The following is a 23,839-nucleotide window of genomic DNA, read 5'->3' on the forward strand; positions in this document are numbered from 1 at the left end:
GTGAGAAATGGTTCTGCATATATTTTGAAGGCATGGCCTGCATGATTTGCTAATGAATTGAATGTTGGTTACTGACGACTCCATGGTTATTGATCTGAGCAACTAGCATGGGATGGTCTTTTAGAAATGGAGTAGCTTGAAAGGAACAGGTTTAGGGAGAGGGATTAATAGTTTTGTTTTGGATGTGTTAAGTTAAATTAAACATTCAAGAGGAAATGCCAAACAGGCAGTTGGAATAGGAGTCTGGAGTTCCGTGAAGAGATCACAGCTAAAGATGTAAATTTGGAAGTTGTCAGGACAGGATGAGACAATCTAGGGAATGATTTATCTAAGAAGGAGTCTGAGAATCAAGCTTTTGAAGTACTTCATCAATTGACAAATATTCAATATTTAATATTGTTGAATACTTAAAGTATACCAGGAGCTTTCTTCTCCATTGGCTCATGTAGGTGGCACAACTCCGCCACATTGTATAGAGACTGAAAAAGAGATTCGGACATAAGTCCCCCACAAGTTTACACCCTCAGTTGATGTGGGACATAGAACTCGGGACACTGCTGAAGAGCACAAGACTATTGCCACTACATCAAGAAACTTAAAAAGAATAGGCTGGGTGTGGTGGCTCACGCCTGTAATCCCACTGCTTTGGGAGGCTGAGGCGGGTGGATCACCTGAGGTCAGGAGTTCGAGATAAGCCTGGCCAACATGGTGAAACCCCGTCTCTACTAAAAAATACAAAAATTAGCTGGGTGTGGTGGCAGGCACCTGTAATCCCAGCTACTTGGGAGCCTGAGGCAGGAGAATCGCTTGAACTCGGGAGCCGGAGATTGAAGTAAGCCAAGATCACGCCATTGTACTCCAGCCTGGAAGACAAGAGTGAAACTCAGTCACACACACACACACACACACACACACACACACACACACGAATATTCATGTACATTAGGGGGGCTGTGATCTTCAACTTACTTAGTCTTCCCTTTCACCTACTCTTTCATTTGGGTGGGTGGGGCCATTCATTCTGATTCAAGCTGCTAACCCCACATCTGGTCCCAGGGAGGAATGATTACTCCTTAATATTCTAGTCCAGTAATTCTCAAATTTTAGAGAACGTAAGGGTCACTACAATGTATGTTAAAAATAGATTCCAGCCTGCCTGTATCCAGCTTCTATTGCCCTTATCCACAAGCATACTTTTTCCTACAAAAATCTATTGATTCAGTCAAGTATAATGTCACTGCTCAGAAATCAGGGTGTTTTTTGTGTGTCATAATTGCCTAAATACTCAGCAATTCCAATCTTTATTATGACATCTATCTGCCAAAGAAATTCTAACTCATTTGGGTAAATGAAATCAACATCTAGTTGGTCAGGTCTTTATAAGTTTGTGGACTAGGCCATCTAAGGGGAAAAAATATTGTAATTTTAGTCAGTTGACAATTCTTAACCAGGTATCATTTCAGGAATACCCATAGGCCAGAAAGGTGGGCCGTCATACATTGCTCTCCTATTGTGTTTTCATGTAAAGCACTCACATGCCTTAAAAGGGAGTCTGCATCTCTCCCTACTTGGCATCCACCTGGGTAAAGTGACCCTGTGCATATATTAGTGGAGGACTGTTATGGTTTGGTGAATAATAAATCTAAAATGTCCTATCCTGGATCAAGTACTAGCACCACTAGGTGCTTGTGGAGCCAGCTGTAATGATAACACCTTCCCTGTATCCAGCTGTGGCAAATTCTACTGGTCCCCATCAGGGCAGAACATGACCTGATGTTAGGGATAGGGGATTTACTTCCAATTTTTTTTATAGTGCCACCATGTGCATATTCACAATTGACAAATTCACAATCTGTCCCTAACCCCTAGAGGTTTTCAGGAATGCATGCTCTGTAGTACTCCAGAAAAAGGTCAACACCTTGACAGCACTGTCTCCCAACATGGGACAGTAAAAGAACATATGAAAAAGAATATTCAAGAAAAATGAAATTTAAAAAGAGAAACAAAAATACACTGCCTTTGGTAATCCTGAAAGTAAAAAAAACTGAAAGGAAACCAAAATGTAAAACATCATACAGTTGGCCCCCTGTATTCTTGGGTTCTGCATTCACATATTCCGAGGATATGGAGGGCTGACTGACTGTAAGGGAGCATCTGAGGGCTTCAATATCCGAGGTAGGGGCATCCTGGGACCAATTCCCTGTGGATATGACTATATATGGAAAAGGAGCTCAATTACATATACAAAACAGAGGAAAAGAATCTTACAGAATATTAGGTGTAACTTTATGCCAATGTTTGACAGAATAGTAAATATTATTTCCAGATACATATTTGAAAAATTTACACAGAAGTAGAAAACCTGAAGAACAAAACCATTGAAAAAAACTGCAAGGATGCTAAAATAAGTCCCTTTACCCTGCCACATCCAAACACCAGGAAAAAAAATTTATATATATATATCAGAATGCATCATTTCTAGCTAGCCTTCAAGGAATAACTGCTATATTATGCACACTGTTCCAGAGTAATAAAAGAAAAAAAATCTTCCAAATTCATTTTGCACAGCCAGCAAAATATTGGCAAATTGAATCTACTTCTGAACTTTAAAAAATAATAATAATAATAAGGCCAGGCGCAGTGGCTCATGCCTGTAATCCCAGCACTTTGGGAGGCCGAGGCAGGCGGATCACCTGAGGTCGGGAATTCGAGACTAGCCCGACCAACATGGAGAAACCCTGTCTCTACTAAAAATACAAAATTAGCCTGGTATGGTGGCACATGCCTGTAATTCCAGCTACTCAGGAGGCTGAGGCAGGAGAATCACTTGAACCTGGGAGGCGGAGGTTGCAGTGAGCTGAAATCACACCATTGCACTCCAGCCTGGGCAACAAGAGTGAAACTCTGTCTCTAAATAAATAAATAAAATAGATTTATCCCAGGAATACAAGAAAATTTCAATTATTTGGGAACTTTTAGATTTTTTATAACTTGATAGAACTTTGCAACTATTCCTAATAAAACTTTAACATTTATTATAGTGTATACTGTGTGTCGATCACTGTTTTAAGTACCTTACACATACTGACTAATTCAATCCTCGCAACCCTATGAAGTAGCTCCACTTTAGAGACGGAAGAGCTGAGACACAGGAAAGCTAGGTGATTTTCCCACAGTTACACACCTAACGAAGTGGTGGACATGCAGATTATTTTTTTAAGACAGGGTCTCACTCTATTGCCTAGGCTGGATTGCAGTGGTGCAATGATAGCTCACTGGAGCCACGACCTCCCAGGCTCGGGCAATCCTCCTGCCTCAGTCTCCTGAGTACCTAAGTCTAAAGGCATGCACCAATACACTCAACTATTTTTTTTATTTATTTATTTAGGGACAGGGTCTTGACGTGTTGCCCAGGCTGGTCTCGAACTCCTGACCTCAAGTGATCCTCCTGCCTTCACCTCCCAAAGCACTGGGATTACAGGTATGAGCCACCACACCTGACTGGACCCAGAATTTGAACCTAGGTTGCTAGGCACAAACATGTGTTTTTTTGTTTGTTTGTTTTGTTTTGTTGTTTTTCTTTTGAGATGAAGTCTTGCTCCTGTCACCCAGGCTGGAGTATAATGGTGCGATCTTGGCTCACTGCAGTCTCCACCTCCCAGGCTCAAGCAATTCTCCTGCCTCAGCCTCCCAAGTAGCTGGGATTACAGGTACCTGCCACCACACCCAACTAATTTTTATATGTTTAATAGAGACGGGGTTTTGCCATGTTGGCCAGGCTGGTCTTGAACTCCTGACCTCAAGTGATCCACCCGCCACAGCCTCCCAAAGTGCTGGGATTACAGGCACATGCCACCGTGCCCAGCCCAAACCTGTGTTGTTACCCACTATATTACCCTGCTTCCTCTAGAAATAAGATTAGACGCTAAATGACGAGTTAATGGGTGCAGGAAATCAACATGGCACATCGATACATATGTAACAAACCTGCACATTGTGCACATGTACCCTAAAACCTAAAGTATAATAATAATTTTAAAAAAAGATTAGAAGGAAACTTCCTAAATGCAACAGAATATTTATCAATATCCAACAACGAATGCAAATGAAAATGTGAAATACTAAAAACATCCCTCCTGAGATTTAAGAACAAGACACAGAAGACCTGTTATCTACTACTCAACATTTTTGGAAGTTCTTGCTAATGCACAACATAAGTGGCATAAGATTGAAAATAAGACCAGCTCACACCTGTAATCTCAGCACTTTGGTAGGCCAAGACAGGCGGATCGCTTGAGCCCAGGAGTTCAAGGCCAGCCTGGGCAACATGGTGAAAACCCATCTCTATAAGAAATACCAAAAAATTAGCTGGGCATGGTGGCATATGCTTGTAGTCCCGGCTACTTGGGAGGCTGAAGTGGGAGAATCACCTGAGCCTGGAAAGTTGAGGCTGCAGTGAGCCATGATCACATCACTGTACTCCAGCCTGGGCAAGAAAGTGAGACCCTGTCTCCAAGAAAAAAAAGAAAATTTAAAGCTAAAGGAGCCATTAATTAATTATATACCTAGAAAATGAAACTAAAAAACCGTTAAAACTAAAAATAATTCAGCAACATAACAATCCAGATTTAAATTTTTTAAAGGTTTATACTAGCAATAACCAATAGAATTTGAGGTATGGCTTTCAAATGCAGCCAATTTTCCTCCATTCAAAAGCCTGAGGCTTTTAAGGATGTCAAGGCACACACTGGTGTAGAATTCCCTACATCTACTCTTTTTTTCCCTACTATTCCCACCTTAGTTATGAATAGTGCAGGTTCCCAACCTCTAGAGGGTTAAGTGTGGTAGGCGATGAGCAGACAAGAACCAGAAGGTAAAACTGCAACATCCAATTAGCAGGATCGTTCTACTGAAGACTTAACCAGAAATGTCCAGCTCAGGGTAGAGGGCTGGACCCATGTGCTCATATAGGGTTGGGCTTGTCTCTGGGATCTGGGAGCTTCCAAACTAAAACAATGAAAAAGTCCTATCTGCATATCTTCTAAAGGAAAATGGAAACACATACTAAATATAAAGTTGAAAACAAATTTAAAATATATATTCATAAGTGGCAAATTTTCAGTTCTGTCCTGGGTTCAATGTTTTCAGGATTCCTATTATTCTTTCTAAACTTGCCTGAGATATGTCCCTAGAATCACATCTAATCTTATTTTCTTATGCCTCAACTCCACCCTTTCTTCTATGTTAAAACATACACCACACCTCAAAAAATCTCCCCTCCAGATTATGTAACTCACATGGCTCCTCTAGCCTCCTCCGGCCTCCTCCTCTACTCTGTCATACTGCAGATCCTCTAAACCTGTTAAGTTTAGGGGATGGAAAGAGAAAGGGGTGGACAACAGAGGCAAAGGTCCCCCAGATCTGGGCCATATTGCAAGGGTGGAAGGGAAAACTTGTTCAAGCTCATGGACTGAAATGTGATGGCAGAAGGAGAGAAAATCTTCTGAGATTTCTTTTCTTACGTCTTCGGGGAATGAAAGATGGTCCAGAACACAATTACTATAATTAAGGGTACAGCTCTTTAAATTAAGATGGCAGTTGTAGGTAGATAGGACTAGTTGATAAGGAAAACAGATTACTGTGAATCTATTATCTTGCCACAAGCCTTGTCATAGTGAATTCCAAGCATCAGGGGATGCTGCTAGCTGGATTTTCAATAATCTGTACCACTGCTATGAAAGTCTTCTGTGCAGCAAATTTTGATACGGTTCTTTTTTTTTTTTTTTTTTTGAGACAGAGTCTCGCTCTGTTGCCCAGGCTGGAGTAGAGTGGCGTGATCTCGGCTCACTGCAAGCTCTGCCTCCCAGGATCATGCCATTCTCCTGCCTCAGCCTCCCGAATAGCTGGGACTGCAGGTGCCCTGCACCACACCTGGCTAATTTTTTGTATTTTTTAGTAGAGATGGAGTTTCACCGTGTTAGCAAGGATGGTCTCAACCTCCTGACCTCGTGATCTGCCTGCCTCAGCCTCCCAAAGTGCTGGGATTACAGGCGTGAGCCACTGCACCCAGCTGACACAGTTCTTAATCTGTTGATTTAGGAAGCAGGGTACAGTTAGCAAATTCAGAACTAGAATCAGCATGTAGGGGAAAGTCCGTATCAGTGGGATATGACTGCCCAACCCAATACCTAGATACACACACATTCACACACACTCTCTCTCTTTCTCTCTTTTGCATACATACACACATACACAAAAAAAGAATCCATTCGCATTTTGAGGCTGAAGTAACAGTAGTAAGACTTCCAGGAGTATATGTAAAAGATATCAGTAAGATCTCTGTATGTGATATTCTATGATGAGATGGACTTCCATCTTTAGAAGCAGCTGGTCCAGCTGGGGAGGAGAGAAAGATTGTGCATACTTTAAGGATAATTCAATGTGAGAGTTGAGATTTTAAAAATTATTTATTTAACAACTGGTATGCACAAAATACTATGTATATGGGAAAGAAATACATACCTGACCTCAAAGAGCCTACAATAAGTTGGTATAAAAGTATATAGACACGCAAAATTTACAAGGCAATTTAACAACAGTTACATATTGTAGCACCAGTGAATTCAAAGCAATGAGGTCAAATCAAGAGAAGCTGAAGAAAAATAAAAAAGTACTTAAAGAAGAAAGTATTTCAGTGATGAGATGGATTTCAAAAATTGTGAGGGACAAAGATTAGCAAACAGAAGAAAATGTTTTCTAGATAGGGAACAAAACTGATGAAAGGCTATAGAGTAAAGTTTAAAGAGTAGATAGGGAGGGCCATAGCCAAGAGGCAGGAAGGCATGAATCAGCCTTGTTGAATGACTTTGTATAAATGGTGAAATGGAGGAAGTAGAATAGAATAGAGAAGATATTATCTCTGTCTTTGAAAAGCATGGAGTCTGATTATGAGATGCATAACTAAGAAATGAAATAGATTTTAAAAGTTAAAATTTAAAAGTAACGAAAAAAAAGGAAACCTACAATTAAATGACATGTGCAGTCCTTACCTTCCTAATAATGGGTAAGAACTGGAATAAGTTACTCCTACTGTCCCCTCTTAGTGATCCAAGGAAAAGCAAGTAGGGAATGGTCCACTGTGACTACTGGCTCTGGGAAATCACTACGAGCATCCTGCTTATAAAGACAGTTTAACTCAAAGGTCCTTGCTCTCTGTCTCAGAGAACCATACCTTAAGAAACTGACCAAGCCAGACCTGAGGACTTCTCTCCAGTGTGAGTTCGCTGGTGGTGATTAAAAGTGGAACGCTGACTAAAGGCTTTCCCACATTCACTACATTCATAAGGTTTCTCTCCGGTGTGGACTCTCTGGTGTACAATAAGCTGTGAGCTGTCACTAAAAGCTTTCCCACAATCATTGCATTTATAGGGTTTTTCCCCAGTATGGGTTCTCTGATGTACCATAAGGCTGGAGCTATAACTGAATACCTTCCCACACTCATTACATTCATAGGGTTTCTCACCAGTGTGAATTCTCTGGTGTATAATAAGGTGTGAGTTTTGATTGAAGGATTTTCCACACTCATTGCATTTATAGGGCTTTTCACCTGTGTGAAGTCTCTGGTGCCGAATAAGACATTTACTCAGACCAAATGCCTTACCACACTCGCTACATTCAAAAGGCTTTTCTCCAGTATGAATTCGCTCATGCTCAATGAGTTGAGAATTCTGATTGAAGGCTTTCCCACATTCACTACATTTGTATGGCTTTTCCCCAGTGTGGAGGCTCTGATGTCGAATAAGACATTTACTCCGACTGAAGGCTTTGCCACATTCACTACACTCATAAGGCTTCTCCCCAGTGTGGATTCGCTGATGGTCAATGAGATTTCTATTGGAACAGAATGCTCTCCCACACTCGTTACATTTGTAAGGTTTCTTACCAGTGTGCAGGACCTGATGTCGAGCAAGACTTTTGCTTCGAATGAATGCCTCTCCACACTCATTGCATTCATAAGGTTTCTCCCCAGTATGGGTTCTCTGGTGGTCAATGAGTCGGGAACTCTGAGTAAAGGCTTTTGCACATTCATTACATTTATAGGGTTTCTCCCCATTATGGAGTCTCTGGTGTTGAATGAGATGGGAGCTGTGCCTATAGGCCTTTCCAAACTCACTGCATTCATAGGGCTTTTCCCCTGTGTGGGTTCTGAGATGAACAATGAGCTGGGAGGTTTGCCTGAAGGTCTTCCCACACTCATTACACTCATAGGGTTTCTCTCCAGTGTGGATTCTCTGATGGCCAATAAGGTGAGAACTCCGATTGAAAGCTTTGCCACATTCATCACATCGATAGGATTTCTGTCCCTTTAAAACTCCTTCATGTTCAACAGGACTGGAAGACAGATGTGGATGTTCCCCAACTTCCTTATATTTGTCGTATCTGTCTTTTGTGGATTTTTTCTTATCTTCATCTGTTATTTCCAAGAAATCATTTTCTAGTCTGCTCCCTTCTTCATCTGAGGTTTGTCCTTCTAACTCCTTGAAAGTATCTTCACAAACATCTCCAGTCTCTGCTGCCCCAGGAACCACCCCAAAGAGTCCCCCTGATGTCCTGTTAGATGACTCTGATCCTTTAAAAATTTCCTGCTTTGGAGTCAACTCTGAACCCTTCATCATGTTCTCACCTGCTGCCCAAAGAAAGAAGACAACAACTTTTACCCATTTCTTATTCTGTTTAAGAAAGAGGATCATTAAGAGCTAACACACCTGAAAAAAAAGTCACATTATGGTTAAGAAATGAGATGACACATTGAGAACAAGAGCAAAATGGGAAATATTAATAGCTCAATTTTTTTCCCTAGGGACAGAAAAACAAGGAAGGGGAGGGTGGTCAGTGAAGACAGGTGGAAAAAAGATACTAAGCCAGCACAACCAAGTCAGAAGGGCCACTGGAAAACAAAAAACTGGATTGCAAAGCATGCTGCGATCTTACAGAAGTTACTCTCGTGCTATGTCTCCTTAATAAAGTGATGAACTCTAAAATCCCTTCCAACCATAACATTGCATGGTTCCATTGTTCTCAGAAAACATGTTGGGAGAGAGAAGGCTGGCAAATACCTCAAGCCAAACATAAGAAAGAGACAGGGAAAAAAATGAGAGTGAATTGACTGGAAATTTGTATTATAGAGGTATGATAAGGAAAGTGTACAAAAAGAACAGATCTTACATGATAGGACAGTAAAAAGACTGCCCTAAACTCGTCAACCACAGGATCTGCCCTTCCAAGAAGCCCTTTCAGGAAACTGCTCTGCCCCAGTGTTTGCAGAGAGGGATGCTTAGGCAACCATGCTTGGTGCCAAGTGACCCTGAGCATCCCATGATGGGCCAAAGGTGATTGGACCGGCACCAGGTACTAGACTCAAGGGCAGCTTATCTGTAGGTTAGGCTTCAGCCTCTGCTGTGGCCTGGGCCAAAGCCCTGTGCCCAAATGAGATGATGGGTAATGGCTATAGCAATAGAAGTCCATCTCTGCGGAAATTTGGAACTGGTGGTAGGGCAAAATTAAGGCACTTATGAGTAGCAGTGGAAGCTGAAGTGGCGCAAGGAGAGAAGGCAAGCCATTAGGAGACACAGCAAGCAACAAGTATAAAAGAACAGAAAGTACAATTAGGAAAGAGCTATGAAAAGCACAAAAGATTCACAGTGAAGAAAATGGGCAGCAGGAGGAGGACAAGCAGAGAGAAAACAAATACACTGCGAGCAGCTGCATTACATTCACACCGGAACACAGGCATCAACATGCATTTGCTTTTGCTGCTCAGGCTCCCGGGTCAAGGCCCTGCTTCCCACAGTCTGGTCTAGCTCATCAGTTTCTTCCAGGTTCTCATTCCTTTAAGCCTATGACACACAGCTCCTTACTTACAATAACTTGAGTGGCTCTCTATTCCTTACAACTAAGAAGCCCTATCTAAACCACACTATATCAATTCATAATGAGGTGCAGAGTATGCTGATCACTGTTGAATCTCAGTGATGAATGCAGAAAGGGTCCCTATATTATTCACTCTAGTTTAACTATGTTTGGAAATTTTCAGGGTAAAAAGTTTAAAGAGACAAGGAATATGGAAAAGAAGAGAATGTGCAGCATGCAGACTCTAAGTGACTAGGAAACAGAATCATTACCCAAGGAGGCCATGCTACAGTCATTTTCCGGCATCATGTTCCACTGCAGGGCTCTCTGACTGGGTGGGAGACCTTTCCATTTCTTCTGAGTATAGTCTACAGATAGGTCCTCATACGCCACAGCATCCTGGAATGACAAGCTCCGATCGCTCAGGAACATTCACAGCCTGAAGGGCAGAGTCATCAGGGGTAAAAAGGGCACAGGGTATGGGCTCTTCGTGGGCAAAAGTATGGGAGAGAGGAGCTCATAGAGAGGACAAGTCCAGGACAAGATAGAGTCCATTACCTCCAGGGGAAGCAATGAGGCAGGAGAGCCACAGGAATAGTCTTAGATGGGGCAGAGTCCTGGGGGTGAGACCTCTAGCCATTCCTGGACCAGACTCATGGGGACATGGTAAAAACACAAAGAACCAAGCTCACCTGGGGCCTGACCATCCGAAGTACAGTTGCCCCTGCTTGCTCTCCTGAGTTCCCCACTTGAGGAAGGGTAGGAACTGGAGAAGCACATTGAGCTGAGGGAGGAAAGAAAGCTATGAGTGGGACAAGCCCTGCTTCCGGCTCCCATAAGCCCTATATTCCCAATAAGTGGATTCAAGAGAGCCCAGGCACCTACACACACACTGACTCTTAACCTCTTCTATAAAGCATTATCCCAAGAGTGCTGTGAATTTTCCCTGGAGGGCACAGTACAAGGTCCCGGATCAAGCTGAGAACTGGGTGTTCCTCCGAGCCCTCACTCTCTTCAACCTTTTTCAAGGAAACTATTCTGGCCACACTCTCTCTCCCATGGCTTCCCTAGCACCAGGCAGCCCTGATTTTCCCCTCACAGTTGTGGTTCCTCATGCCTTGGTTCCTCTTCCTGCTCCTGCCCTCTCATTATGGACCCCTTAAAACTCAGGCCCTAGTGCTTCCTTGTTTTTTCCGTCAGCAATCTGACCAACTCTCATTGCTTTAATACTGCTCTCACAGTTCTTACTTCTCTCCTAGACCGCTACCACATGCATCCTGTTGCCTATGGGACATTTCACTTGGGTGTCCTGCAACACCTTAAGTTCAGTCTCTAGAATGGATGGATATTCTAGGCTAAGGTGGGAGGCTGGCTTGAGGCTAGGAGTTCAAGACCAGCATGGACAACATAAGGAGACTTCTTTTTCTCCCTTCCCTTCCTTCACTTTTCCCTTCCCTCTCCCTTCCCTTTCCCTCCTCTTTTCCTTTCCTTTCTTTCACTCCCTCCCTCCTTTCCTTTTTCTTTCTTTCTTTCTTTCTTTTTCTTTCTGTTTCTTTCTCTCTCTCTTTTTTTTTTTTTGAGACACAGTCTCACTCTGATGGAGTGCAGTGGCATGATCATGGCTCACTGAAACCTCTGCCTCCCAGGCTCAAGCAATTCTCATGCCTCAGCCTCTGGAGTAGCTGAGATTACAAGTACCTGCCACCACGCCTGGCTAATTTTTGTATTTTAGTAGGAAGGGATTCATCATGTTGGCCAGGCTGGTCTCAAACTCCTGACCTCAAGTGATCCACCTGCTTTAGCCTCCCAAAGTGCTGGGATTTCAGGTGTGTGTGCCACTGCTCCTAGTAGGAGACCCCATTTCTATAAAAAGTTAAAAAAAAAAAAAAAAGCTGATCATGGTGGCATGCCTGTAGTTCTAAGAGGCCATGGTGGGAGGATTTCTTGAGCCCAGGAATTCAAGGCTACAGTGAGCTATTATAATTGTGCCATTGCACTCCAGCCTGGGTGACAGAGTGAGACCCTATCTCTCTTAAAAAAAAAATAAATAAATAACATTAAATAAATAAATAAAATGTTCTTATCACCTTTCTTTCAGATTTCTCAATTTCCCTCAATGATTCCATCATTGGCCAAAACATTCTAATTCCCCTGCCTCTCCTTTCAAACTGAAGTCCCATGGATGTTTCCATGATAACATTTTTCAATTTTATCCTTGCCTGTTCCTCTGTTTGTACTTCAGGCATTAATCACATCTATTCTACTGCACCAGCCTTTAACTAAGGCTCCTTCCCCTTCAATCCATAATGCTCACCTGTGCCAGAGTAATCCTCCTGAAATACTATTTCTAACACATTATCCTCTGACTCCCAAAATCTTCCTCCTCAATCTCAAGGTCCTGTAAAAACAAGGCCCAGGCTCCCAAAGTCTTCCCTGACTCCACCTCAATCAGGGCTCAAAGAATCTCCAGCTTAGGGTCTTTGTTGTATCTTCTAATGGCATGCCTACTACTTTTTTCTCCCCTTCAAAATTCTTCCACATTTTTACGCCCAATACTCTGCTACCTCCTTCATGAAGCATCCCTTACCAGTTCCAGCCCACAATGATCTTGCTTTTTACCCAATGATCACTTTTTCCAATGCCCACATTGCTCATTTGTGACAGGATCAAATGCGTGAGGACAGATATCATTTATGTGCATTTTATGAGGTTGCCTCTTCTTACACATGACTAACTCATCCTACCACCTAGAAAACAAGCTCTTTGAAATCAGTGACAATAGATGTACTACATCTCTCTGGTCTCTGGCAGTGCCTTTCCTATGACATGTCCTTGATGAAAACTTACTAACTACATGAATGATTAGAGAATAAGCAAAAGGAACAAACAGGGTCACCAGGGAAGGAGGACAGACAGCAGAGCAATGAGGGATTCCATGGAGTAGGAGATGGGCAGATAAAGGAAAGGAGACTCCAGAGGAGAGAAGGGAGGCATGACTTAAGGCCAAAGCTGGGGAGGTAAGTACCGAAGTCCCCATTGGGGAGGTGGTGCGTCCCTGGGTCATAAGGAGGCTCCAGGTCAGCTCCAGGGGCTGAGCCCCCACTGAGGGGCGATGTAGGAGGAGATTCCTTTGTTGCACCCAGAGCTGTTGTCTCCTCCAAATGCATTTCCTGTTTCTGTGCTGGGGCTGAAACCTAGAGATAGGGAAATACAATTGGGTTCAAAAGAGCATCCTTGAAGGTACTGAACCCAAAACCTCTAAGCAGCCCCCTCCAGAAAGAAAGCCAGGGAAAAGAAGAGCCAGAGTGTCCTTCCAGCCCCACCACTACAGCCTACTGGGGGAAAACAACTGTGAAAGCAGAATCTAAAGCTTGCAATTCTACCTGCTATCCCTCTGTTGACCCTCTTGGTAGGGGCTTGAGGACCAGATTCTATAACCATTTCTACTCGGTGTCAGGTCTTCAGACACATATTTTCTTATGAAGAACCATTAGCTGACAGAAACGAACAATCAGAAGTACAAAGGATAGGCCGGGTGCAGTGGCTCACATCTGTAATCCCAGCAATTTTGGAGGCCGAGGTGGGTGGATCACCTGAGGTCAGGAGTTGGAGACCAGCCTAGCCAACATGGTGAAATCCTGTCTCTATTAAAAGTACAAAAAAATTAGCCACGCGTGGTGGCACACAGCTGTAGTCCCAGCTACTTGGGAGGCTGAGGCAGGAGAATCACTTGAACCTGGGAGGCAGAGTTTGCAGTGAGCCGAGATCACGCCTCTGCACTCTAGCCTGGGAGCGAGACTCCGTCTCAACAAGAAAACAAAAACAAAAACCAACCAAACAAAAAAAGAAGTATAAAGCATGTAAAAAAAGATAAGTGTGGGTATGTGCATGTGCACAAATAATGCTACTGACATTAACAGCTGAAGCAATACCCAGAACAGTGGCTGGCACACCAGGAGAGCTTTTCCAATTTCTCTGAGCAAAAGTGTCTCCTCTTCAGAGAAGCTTTCTCTGAGCACACTGACAAAGCAGGGATAGTCAGACTCAATTAACCAATTATAATTTCTAGATTGCATGTATTAATCTTTAAGTAATCTTACTGACATCTTTATTGTCTATGTTTCCCCAACAGATTGTGAGTTTTTTGAGGGTAAGAACTTTTGCCTTGATCACTAGTTCCAAAACAACATATAGCCCTACAATGGTGTTCAATTAATATCTGCTGACAGACTTCCTGTTGATATTTTGCTAAAAGACTTTAAGGTTATCTGCAAACTCAGTTTTCAATATGTACTACTTCTCCCCAATAATTTATATTTTAAAAGCCAAATAAGATCAGACACACTAACCTGTAGAGACCTTGAGAATACCTCAGAACATAGACATTTTATTTCTAACCCTTGCTTATTGTCATCAAACCAGCTCCTCACAATCTCGTGGTTGCTCCTTTTACCAGCATGTAGGGCAGAAAACCTAAAATATTATCTAAATAAGGCACATTTTAAAGTTCACTTGCTCTGGTATGTACATAGCACAGCATGAGGTAAAAATAACTTCTCCTTCAATAAACCACACAGGATTCGCCCTATTAGGCTACATCTGCTGAGATGTTAAGGGACTCTCTCCTTTAATATATATTTCACCAGTGTAGTGGTAGGACCAGCAGGGTCCCTGGATTCTGTAGTTCCCAAGCTCTCCTACTGAAAGGTTCTTTGAAACTGAAAGACTCTCTAAAATGGAAGTCACAGCTCTTCAATACAGGAGCTTTGGGTACTGGCAGAAGATAGAACTTACTGCACTGTGATAATTCAACTTTGTAATTCACTAATAATTTAATCCTGGTAAAGTTCCTGTTCATTATCTAGGACTTTGATATGGTTTGGATTTGTGTCCCCGCCCAAATCTCATGTTGAATTGGAGGAGGGGCCCAGTGGGAGGTGACTGGATCATGGCAGGGGGTGGGGGGGGCGAATTCCCCCTTGCTCTTCTTGTAATAGTGAGTTCTCATGAGATCTGATTGTTTAAAAGTGTGTGGCACTTTCCTCTGTGTGCTCTCTCTTTCCTGCCACAATGTGAAGAGGGTCCTTGCTTCCCCTTCACCTTCCACTATGATTTTAAGTTTCCTGAGGCCTCCCAGTCATGCTTTCTGTAAAGCCTGCAGAACTGTGAGTCGATTAAACCTCTTTTCTTCATAAACTACCTAATCTCAGGTAGTTCTTTACAGCAGTGTGAAAATGGACTAATACAGAAAATTGGTACCAGAAAGTGGGGCACTGCTATAAAGATACCTGAAAATGTGGAAGCAACTTTGGAACTGGGTAACAGGCAGAGGTTGAAACAGTTTGGAGGGCTGAAGACAGGAAGATGTGGGAAAGTTTGACACTTCCTAGACACTTGTTGAATGGTTTTGACTAAAATGCTGATAGTGATATGGATGATGAAGTCCAGGCTGAGGTGGTCTCAGATGGAGATGAGAAACATATTGGGAACTGGAGCAAAGGTCATTTTTGCTATGCTTTAGCAAAGAGACCGGCAGCATTTTGCCCCTGCTCTAGAGATCTGTGGAACTTTGAACTTGAGTGAGATGATTCAGGGTATCTAGCAGAAGAAATTTTTTTTTTTTTTGAGACAGAGTCTCACTCTGTCGCCCAGGCTGGAGTGCAGTGGCACAATCTCAGCTCACTGCAAGCTCCGCCTCCCGGGTTCATGCCATTCTCCTGCCTCAGCCTCCTGAGTAGCTGGGACTACAGGCACCCGCCGCCACATCCGGCTAATTTTTTGTATTTTTAGTAGAGATGGGGTTTCACCATGGTCTCGATCTCCTGACCTCATGATCCACCTGCCTTGGCCTCCCAAAGTGCTGAGATTACAGGCGTGAGCCACTGCACCCAGCCCTCCAGCAGAAGAAATTTCTAAGCAGCAAAGCATTCAAGAAGTGACCTGGCTGTTTCTAAAAGTGTCCACTCATATTTGTGAACAAAGAGATCTGAAACTGGAACTTATATTTAAAAGGGAAGCAGAGCATAAAAATTTGGAAAATTTGCAGCCCGGCCATGTGGTAGAAAAGAAAAACCCGTTTTCTGGGGAGAAATTCAAGCCTGCTGCAGAAATTTGAATAAATAAAGAGGAGCCAAATTTTAATGGCCAACACAATGGGGAAAATGTCTCCAGGGCATTTTAAAGACATTCATGGCAGCCCCTCCCATCACAGGCCTGGAGGCCTAGGAGAAAACAATGGTTTCATGGGCCAGGCCCAGAGTCTAGCTGCTCTGTGCAGCCTCAGGACATGGTCCCCTGTGTCCCAGCCACTCCAGCTCCAGCTGTGGCTAAAAGAGGCCAAGGTATAGCTCAGGCTGTGGCTTCAGAGGGTGCAAGCCTCAAGCCTTGGCAGCTTTCACATGCTATTGGGCCTGCGGGTGTGCAGAAGGCAAGAGTTGAGGTTTGGGAACCTCCTCCTAGATTTCAGAGGAGGTATGGAAACACCTGGATGTCCAGGCAGAAGTCTGCTGCAGGGGTGGAACTGTCATGGAAAAACCTCTACTAAGGCAGTGTGAAGGGGAAATGCAAGGTTGGAGCCCCCACACAGTCCTGCTGAGGCATTCCCTAGTGGAGCTGTGAGAAGAGGGCCACCATCCTCCAGACCCCAGAATGGTAAATCCACAAACAGCTTGCACCACGTGCCTGGAAAAGGCACAAGCACTCAATGTCAGTTGGTAAATGCAGCCATGGGGGCTATACCCTGCAGAGCCACAGGGGCCAGGATGCCCAAGGCCTTGGGAACTGATCTCTTGCATCAGCATGCCCTGGATGTGAGACATGGAGTCAAAGGAGATTATTTTGGAGCTTTAAGACTTAATGACTGCCCTGCTTGGTTTTGGACTTGCATGGGACATGTAGCCCCTTTGTTTTGGCCAATTTCTCCCATTTGGAATGGGAGTATTTACCCAATGCCTATATCCCCATTGTATCTTGGAAGTAACTAACTAGTTTTTGATTTTACAGGCTCATAGGTGGAAGGGACTTACCTTGTCTCAGATGAGACTTTGGACTGTGAACTTTTGAGTTAATGCTGAAATGAGTTAAGTCCAGGGGACTGTTGAGAAGGGATAATTGTGTTTTGCAATGTGAGAAGAACATGAGATTTGGGAGGGGCCAGGGGCAGAATAATAGTGGTTTAGATTTGTGTTCCCACCCAAATCTCACAACGAATTGGAGGAGGGGCCTGGTGGGAGATGACTGGATCATGGGGTGGATTTCCCCTTGCTGTTCTTGTGGGTTCTCATAAGATCTGATCATTTAAAAGTATGTGTCACTTCCCCCTGCATTCTCTTCTGCCACAATGTGAAGAAGGTCCTTGCTTCCTCTTTGCCTTCTGCCATGATTGTAAGTTTCCTGAGACCTCCCAGTCATGCTTCCTGTTAAGCCTGTGAAATTGTGGGCCAATTAAACCTCTTTTCTTCTTAATTACTCAGTTTCAGGTAGTTCTTTATAGCAGTGTGAAAACGGACTAATACAGAATCATAGGTTTCCTTTCCTTGAAGACATGAAAACCTCATTCTAATATGGCATTCCACAGCAAGACCCTAGAGAAAAGCTGTGGCCTTAGAAACTAGGGAGATGGAAAATCCTGGTCCTCACACTTGATGGTAATCAGAAACAAGCACACCTCAGCTAAATCTTTTGGGCAAGGGAATGCTTACTCCATGTGCTCACTTCACTTGTCAAATGGAGATAATGATTACTGCACTGCCTGTTTTGTAACCCTGGCAGGAGAGGAAAAAAGATACAGGAAACAGGCCAGGCACGGTGGCTCATGCCTGTAATCCCAACACTTTGGGAGGCCGAGGCAGGAGGATCATGAGGTCAGGAGATCGAGACCATTCTGGCTAACATGGTGAAACCCTGTCTCTACTAAAAATACAAAAAATTCGCTGGGCGTGGTGGCGGGCACCTGTAGTACCAGCTACTCAGGAGGCTGAGGCAGGAGAATGGTGTGAACCCAGGACTGGCGCTTGCAGTGAGCTGAGATTGTGCCACTGCACTCCAGCCTGGGCGACAGAGTGAGACTCTGTCTCAAAAAAAAAAAAAAAAAAAAAAAGATACAGGAAACAAAAGAATTCTGCAAGTTGCATGACTCTGCAGCCCAGCAGGGATCACTCTACAACCCTTTCCCAGCCACAATGTGCACACATGTACATGCTCCTTCTGCAGCAATAAAGTGGCTTGCTCCTGATAAGCAAAATGACTCCAATTTACCTGGACCCTCCTTAATCTCCTCTTGGCAAACTGCCATGGAAAAGCTTGTTTATTCATTTAGCCATTCTGTAAACATTTTCTGAACCCCTGCTGATGAAAGACAGTCCTGCCCTTATGTCTTCATGTCAGAAAACGTTAACACTGACAGTAGTGGGAGAGTAGGAAATGGACTCCAAAGACCATACACCCAGGCTGGAGCCATGAGCATTCAGCTGCCTCACCTGTCAACTGTTAGGCATTTTCTTGGGTTGTGACTCAACAGTCACCCTTTTCTGAGGCTAGCTGGATAAAGCACTAAAAGTTTTAATGGAGGAAGCATTCACTTCTTAAGCAAAACCAAGCAGGAAATAGAGAAATTTTCCTTCTGCCACCCTCACTAAATGGTTCTCTAAATATGTCTTCAGCCACCTGTCATTGCCATGGCTGGCCCAGCTGCTCTCTAGACCCTTGTGATGGTTGATTTACTCGTATGTGCTTACTTGTTTACACAAAGAAAATGATGGTTGATAATGACAAATGTGTACTGCTGATAATCCTGGAAAAATGTCCAGCCCCAGGATCCTGATCAACTAGAACTGATTCCCTAGTGATATATAATCACTTTTTAAAAAGCATTGAATAGGCTGAGTGTGATGGCTCACACCTGTAATTCCAGCACTTTAGGAGGATGAGGCAGGTGGCTTTCTTGAGCCCAGGAGTTCAAGACCAGCCTGGACAACATGGCAAAAGCCCATCTCTACTAAAAATACAAAAATTAGCCAGGTGTGGTGGCTCACACCTATGGTCCCAGCTACTAGGGAAGCTGAGGTGGGAGGATCACTTGAGCCCAGGAGGCAGAGGTTGCAGTGAACCAAGATTGTGCCACCACACTCCAGCCTGGGCGATAGGGTGAGACTCTCTAGGAAAAAAAGCATTGAATAAAATGATATATTGGGTACTTGGGAAATTCTCTATACTGTTTTTCCCTGATAAAGTACAAAGGGGTAGAGGGGACCTCTAGTTCACCCTGCTTCTATTATAGGGGAATAATTTGAAACTCATTAGGAAGAACTAACTTATCCATGGTGTGATGATCTTTTGATGTGTCAACTTGGTACTAATCAAACATCAATCCAGGTGTTGCTGTAAACTATTTTAAAAATGTGATTAAAGTACATAATAAGTTTAAGTAAGGGAGATTATACTAGATAACAGATGAATGCATGAGCCTGATTCAATCAGTTGTAAGCCCTTAAAGGCAGAGCTAAAAGTTCCAAGAAGAAGAAATTCCAGACCAGGCATGGTAGCTCATGCCTGTAATCCCAGTGCTTTGGGAAGCCAAGGTAAGAATATCATTTGAAGCCAGGAATTCAAGAACAAGCCTGGGCAACATAACAAGACCACATGTCTACAAAAAAAAATTAGCCTGATGTGGTGGCACATGACTGTGGTACCAGCTACTCAGGAGGCTAAGGTGGGAGGATCACTTGAGCCAGGAGGCTGAGCTTGCAGTGAGCCATGTCCATGCCACTGCATTCTGGCCTAGGCAACAGAGCAAGACTCTGTCTCAAAAAAAAAAAAAAAAAAAAAAAAGAGGGAGAAGAAAGGAGAAAGCAGACGAGGAAGAAAGAAGAAGAAAGAGAAATAGAAGGAGGAGGAGGAGGAAAAAGAAGAAAGGACAAAGAAGAAAGAAGAAATTCCACCTGTGCACTGCAGCTTCAGCTTGTGCCACTGTTTTGGGCTGCCCTTGTCGATGGCCTGCCTATGGGTTTCAGACTTGCCTGGCCAGCCTCACAATTACGTAAGCCACTTACTAGCAAAATACATCTCTTTTTTTTTTTGAGATGAAGTCTCACTCTGTCACCCAGGCTGGAGTGTAGTGGCCTGATCTTGGCTTACTGCAACCTCTGCCTCCTGAGTTCAAGTGATTATCTTGCCTCAGCCTCCCCAGTAGCTGAGATTACAGGTATATGCCACCCTACCTAGCAAATTTTTGTATTTTTAGTAGAGATGGGTCTTTGCCATGTTGGCCAGGCTGGTCTCAAACTCCTGACCTCAAGTGATCCACCCGCCTCGGCCTCCCAAAGTGCTGGGATTACAGACGTGAGCTACCATGCCCAGCCACCAATAAATCTGTTTACACATGCACATGCATGTGTGTGCACGCCCCCCCTCCCCCGCCCACACACACACCTCTATCCTACTGATTCTACCTCTCTGACTGAACCCTGACTGAAACACATGGGCACAGAGCTAGTTGGCTCTATGGTCCTAGAAACCAGATTTTCCAATGTGTCTTACTGCTCACTCTTCCCAACTATCCGTCTAGTTTAAATTACCTTGGTATTACATTTGTGAGAACTCCAGGAAATAGGGAAAACTTAAATTAGAATTAAAGATGCAAAAAGATCCCAGTTAGGTTTGGAGAGCTACCAAAAGGAACAAATAATTACAAGGCCCAAAAATGCCACCTTTCAAGGAATCAAAGAGGCAGGAAAAGAGAAAATTGACTCTGAGAAGTCCAAGGAAGTGAGCAAAGAGAATGTCTCAAATGAAGTCTTGTATTATCAGCATACCCAAAGGCCCGCCTTCCCCTGATCACCCTATTCTAACCAGCATGCAGATCCCCCGCCTGCCAGCAGTACCATGAGAATCTCCACGATGAAGCTAGGCTCAGAACACAGTATTTCACAAGGTGAATCACAGAGCTTAGCTGGGATGTGCATTTGTGTTTATGGCTTGGAGCACAAAACTATTTTCCCTCTATCCACAGGACAAGTTCAGGAACCCTAAAGGCAAACTGGCCTAGGGCCTGGGAAGTGGAGAATGCCTATTCCTAGGCTAACCCAAGCATTAGAGAAGGATCAGGCCGCCATTCTAGATTCAACTGCTCACCTCCTCTGGTCCACTGAGGTGTCTCTGGAAATCCTCCACCACAGCCACAGCCTCCTCACCACTCTCAGGGTGATGCAGCTGCACCCAGGTCCGGAGCTCCCCAGGGAGGATGCTCAGGAACTGTTCAAGCACCAGCAGCTCCAGGATCTGCTCCTTGGTGTGCACCTCTGGCATGAGCCACCAGCGGCAGAGCTCCCGGAGCCGGCTCAACGCTTCCTGCGGCCCAGACATCTCATGGTAACATAATTGCCTGAAGTGTAGCCGGAAGATTTCACAGACAGAAGGATGGTTCTTTTGGAGACTGCTGCCCTGTCCCCAGGTCTGGTTCGCTGGCTCCTGCTTCACAGTCAGGCGCCCCTCTTGCTTCTGGAAAGCAGTGCTCCTGGGGATGAGGCCTAAATTTCCCCTGCTTGCAGTGGTCATTGTGACCCCAAAGAGAAGCTTGTTCCAGCTGCAATTGGTCCGATTAAAATGATGGTCTATAGTTCAGGTCTCAGGAGCTGTTTTTCAGGGTTGGAGAAAGGGGTGATGGTAGTGTTGCCTACAGAAACAAGAGTGAAATCAGAGTTCTTGGAGTATTCAGCCCCAGGCTGATGACAATCCTCCACTGAGTTAAAAAACAAAGCTCCAGGAAGAAAAGAACACAACCAGGCATTCTTGCTAAGCATCTCTCCAAATGATGCCCTTCTTAAAGTTTCAGTGGCTCCCATTACCTACAGGATAAAATCTCAATGTCTATGTCTTGCATTCACAGCCCTTCACAACCTGGCCTTACCCCCTTCACAACCAGCCACACCCCCTACCACTCACCGCAAATACCCATGCTAGAAAGACAGCAATGGTCTCCAATGTGGGAAATGCAGGATATCCCAAAGGGTGCAAGAGAAAATACTAAGTTATTTAACTCCTATTTAATGTATGTTTTATAATGTGCATTACAATTTGTATAGTAGTACTCATGTTTAAATGACAAACCAATGTAGGGAGTAGGTGATCAAACCTCTTCTACTGATAGAAATGCAAAATAAAGAAAGTTTGGAGCTGAAGCTCTAGAGACACAGCTAGAAGCCACACATACTCTTTCTTTGAATTTTTCTTCAACTTTTGACAAATTTGTCTGTCAAGACCATGAACAAAGGCAATTTTTTCTTGGTTTTCCTGATTGCCCCATCAGGAAGAGTGCTGGTAGCTTCCCTTTGTGTACCTCTCACTATAACCCTTTAACTGGTTTATGCACAACTCACCACTCTCACCCTCCAAACTGCTGGATGGCCACCAAAGGAAAGGAACCAAATGGAATCAGAAAATACCAGATCTTTTTTAACTCAATGCACCTCCCCTGGAAAGCCTTCCCAATCACGCTAGGCTTAGAGGGGTGGTTATTGTCTCAGTGATCCCAAACTATCTTTTTCATTCAAACCTCTAGTTGAGAATTCTCACACTGTAATCGTTTGTGGTTTACACGACTGTCTCCCCTGCTTTCTGGGAGAATACAAAGGGCAGAGCTGACTTCCAGTCATCTTTATACACGTGTGTACGTGGCACACATAACTGGGAAATGAATGAATATGATACATTTAGCTGATACTGAAGTGGAGGAAAACTTCGAACGTTTGAAAATCAGCACCTTACTGGTAACTAGGGCATCTGTGCTGTGCTTCCAATTCACCAAGCGTCCCAGATCCCTGTGTCTCAATCTCTTTAAAAAGACAAAGAAGGACTTTAAAATAATCTGTGAACTCTGCTCTAAGATCCCATACATGTAGAAAGTTCAGGCCATTCTCCCGCTTCCCATAGTGTTCCGAATGCTCAGCACTTTAAAATCTCAATTGGATTTTTGCATTTCCAAGTCACGCTCCACGTTCGCGATTCTGAGCCTGGGTCTGACCCAAATATGACGGTTCATACAGTTTCCTACTGCAAGAGGTGGAAAACAGCGATCTACCTTTCGTGTTAAACCAGGCTTCAGCAGCGCCGCTCACCTGGCCACGTCTGCCCTGTTCATCGCTGTACCCGCAGATACCCGGCTCCGTGCCACGCACGAATGGTCAGGGGTATGGGACAAAGAAGCGGCTCTACATTGGGCGGCTTCTGAGAGTCACGGGGACCGCGCCGCCTGCCGCCGGGAAGAAACGCGGTCCCGGCCAGCGTCGGCGACCCGAGCTCCGGCCGCGCCTCCCTCCGCGTCTCGGCCCACTTGCGGTGGCACTCGGCACCGAAGCCGGACACCTCTACTGCCCGTTAGAGCAAAAACAATGGCCGAGTCGGAAGCGAGAGAGGCCTCGACTTCCGCCCCCTCCGGGATCCCGGAAGTCTCGTTTGCGAAGGTGGGCGCGCGCGTCCCCGCACCCGGGAGAGCTGGCAGGGCTTTCTTCTCGGCTGTGCCCGGCCACCTGCCGCGGGCGGGGGCGGGGTCTCGCGACGGCTCAGGCCACTCACATCCCGCTCTCAGGCCATAGTCGGGGGATCCAGACGCGTCCCAGCTCTACCCCCTCTCCTCCAGGTGTCCTTCGGAAAGATACCCAACCTCCAAGCCTGTTTTCTCATCTGAAAAAAATGCAGAGCATAATGCATACCTCACAGGGCTGGGAGCACCGAATGAGGTAACACACACTACATAGCAAAAGGCCTGGCATATCCTGGGCAGTTATACCATGTGTGATGCCCAATCTGAAGTCTCAGTGAAGGGAGCAGCAAGCGTCTCCCATCTTAAAAATGAAGAAGCATGTCTAGAAATTGTGATATTTTGGCCCATAATGTGGTTAATATTTCGTAAGACAGCACCAGCATTCTGGTGTCC

The 23,839-nt window shown here is 44.4% G+C and overlaps 1 protein-coding gene and 1 long non-coding RNA gene across 7 annotated transcripts in view; one reads left to right on the forward strand and one right to left on the reverse strand.

The window, feature by feature from the left end:
- LOC131383963 (uncharacterized) overlaps positions 1 to 21,045 on the forward strand; it is a 54,822-nt gene extending 33,777 nt beyond the window's left edge. Inside the window, exons 3-4 of the long non-coding RNA XR_009214379.1 lie at positions 3,389 to 3,481; positions 20,918 to 21,045. This is a non-coding gene — a long non-coding RNA (uncharacterized LOC131383963). The remainder of the gene's footprint in view (positions 1 to 3,388; positions 3,482 to 20,917) is intronic.
- Positions 114 to 23,404, reverse strand: ZKSCAN7 (zinc finger with KRAB and SCAN domains 7). 6 transcript variants are annotated; one of them, XM_032161871.2, is made up of 6 exons: positions 23,022 to 23,404; positions 21,040 to 21,580; positions 12,935 to 13,103; positions 10,602 to 10,693; positions 10,182 to 10,308; positions 114 to 863 (listed from the first exon to the last, which is right to left on the reverse strand). In XM_032161871.2, exons 2-6 carry the CDS (start codon positions 21,460 to 21,462, stop codon positions 844 to 846), a joined length of 831 nt encoding a protein of 276 aa, XP_032017762.1. In that variant the 5' UTR covers positions 21,463 to 21,580; positions 23,022 to 23,404; the 3' UTR covers positions 114 to 843. The 6 variants fall into 6 exon arrangements, with proteins under 6 accessions (XP_032017762.1, XP_032017761.1, XP_032017757.1 ...); XM_032161870.2 differs by having other exon boundaries at positions 22,985 to 23,404; XM_032161866.2 differs by lacking the exon at positions 114 to 863 and adding an exon at positions 6,449 to 8,686.
- Positions 23,405 to 23,839: the final 435 nt, after the last annotated feature.

This window comes from Hylobates moloch, unplaced genomic scaffold, assembly GCF_009828535.3.
Source record: "Hylobates moloch isolate HMO894 unplaced genomic scaffold, HMol_V3 SCAFFOLD_8, whole genome shotgun sequence".
Taxonomy (NCBI): domain Eukaryota; kingdom Metazoa; phylum Chordata; class Mammalia; order Primates; family Hylobatidae; genus Hylobates; species Hylobates moloch.

Bases quoted from the DNA above. Each gene is read 5' to 3' on its own strand.
- ZKSCAN7 (XM_032161866.2), bottom strand. From the start codon at position 21,462: ATGACCACTGCAAGCAGGGGAAATTTAGGCCTCATCCCCAGGAGCACT. The intron at 10,309-10,601 runs GTGAGCTTGGTT...TTGTCATTCCAG, and splicing joins TTCGGATGGTCAGGCCCCAG to GATGCTGTGGCGTATGAGGA. The intron at 8,687-10,181 runs GTAATGATTCTG...TTCTTTGGGCAG, and splicing joins CTGTAGCATGGCCTCCTTGG to CAGGTGAGAACATGATGAAG.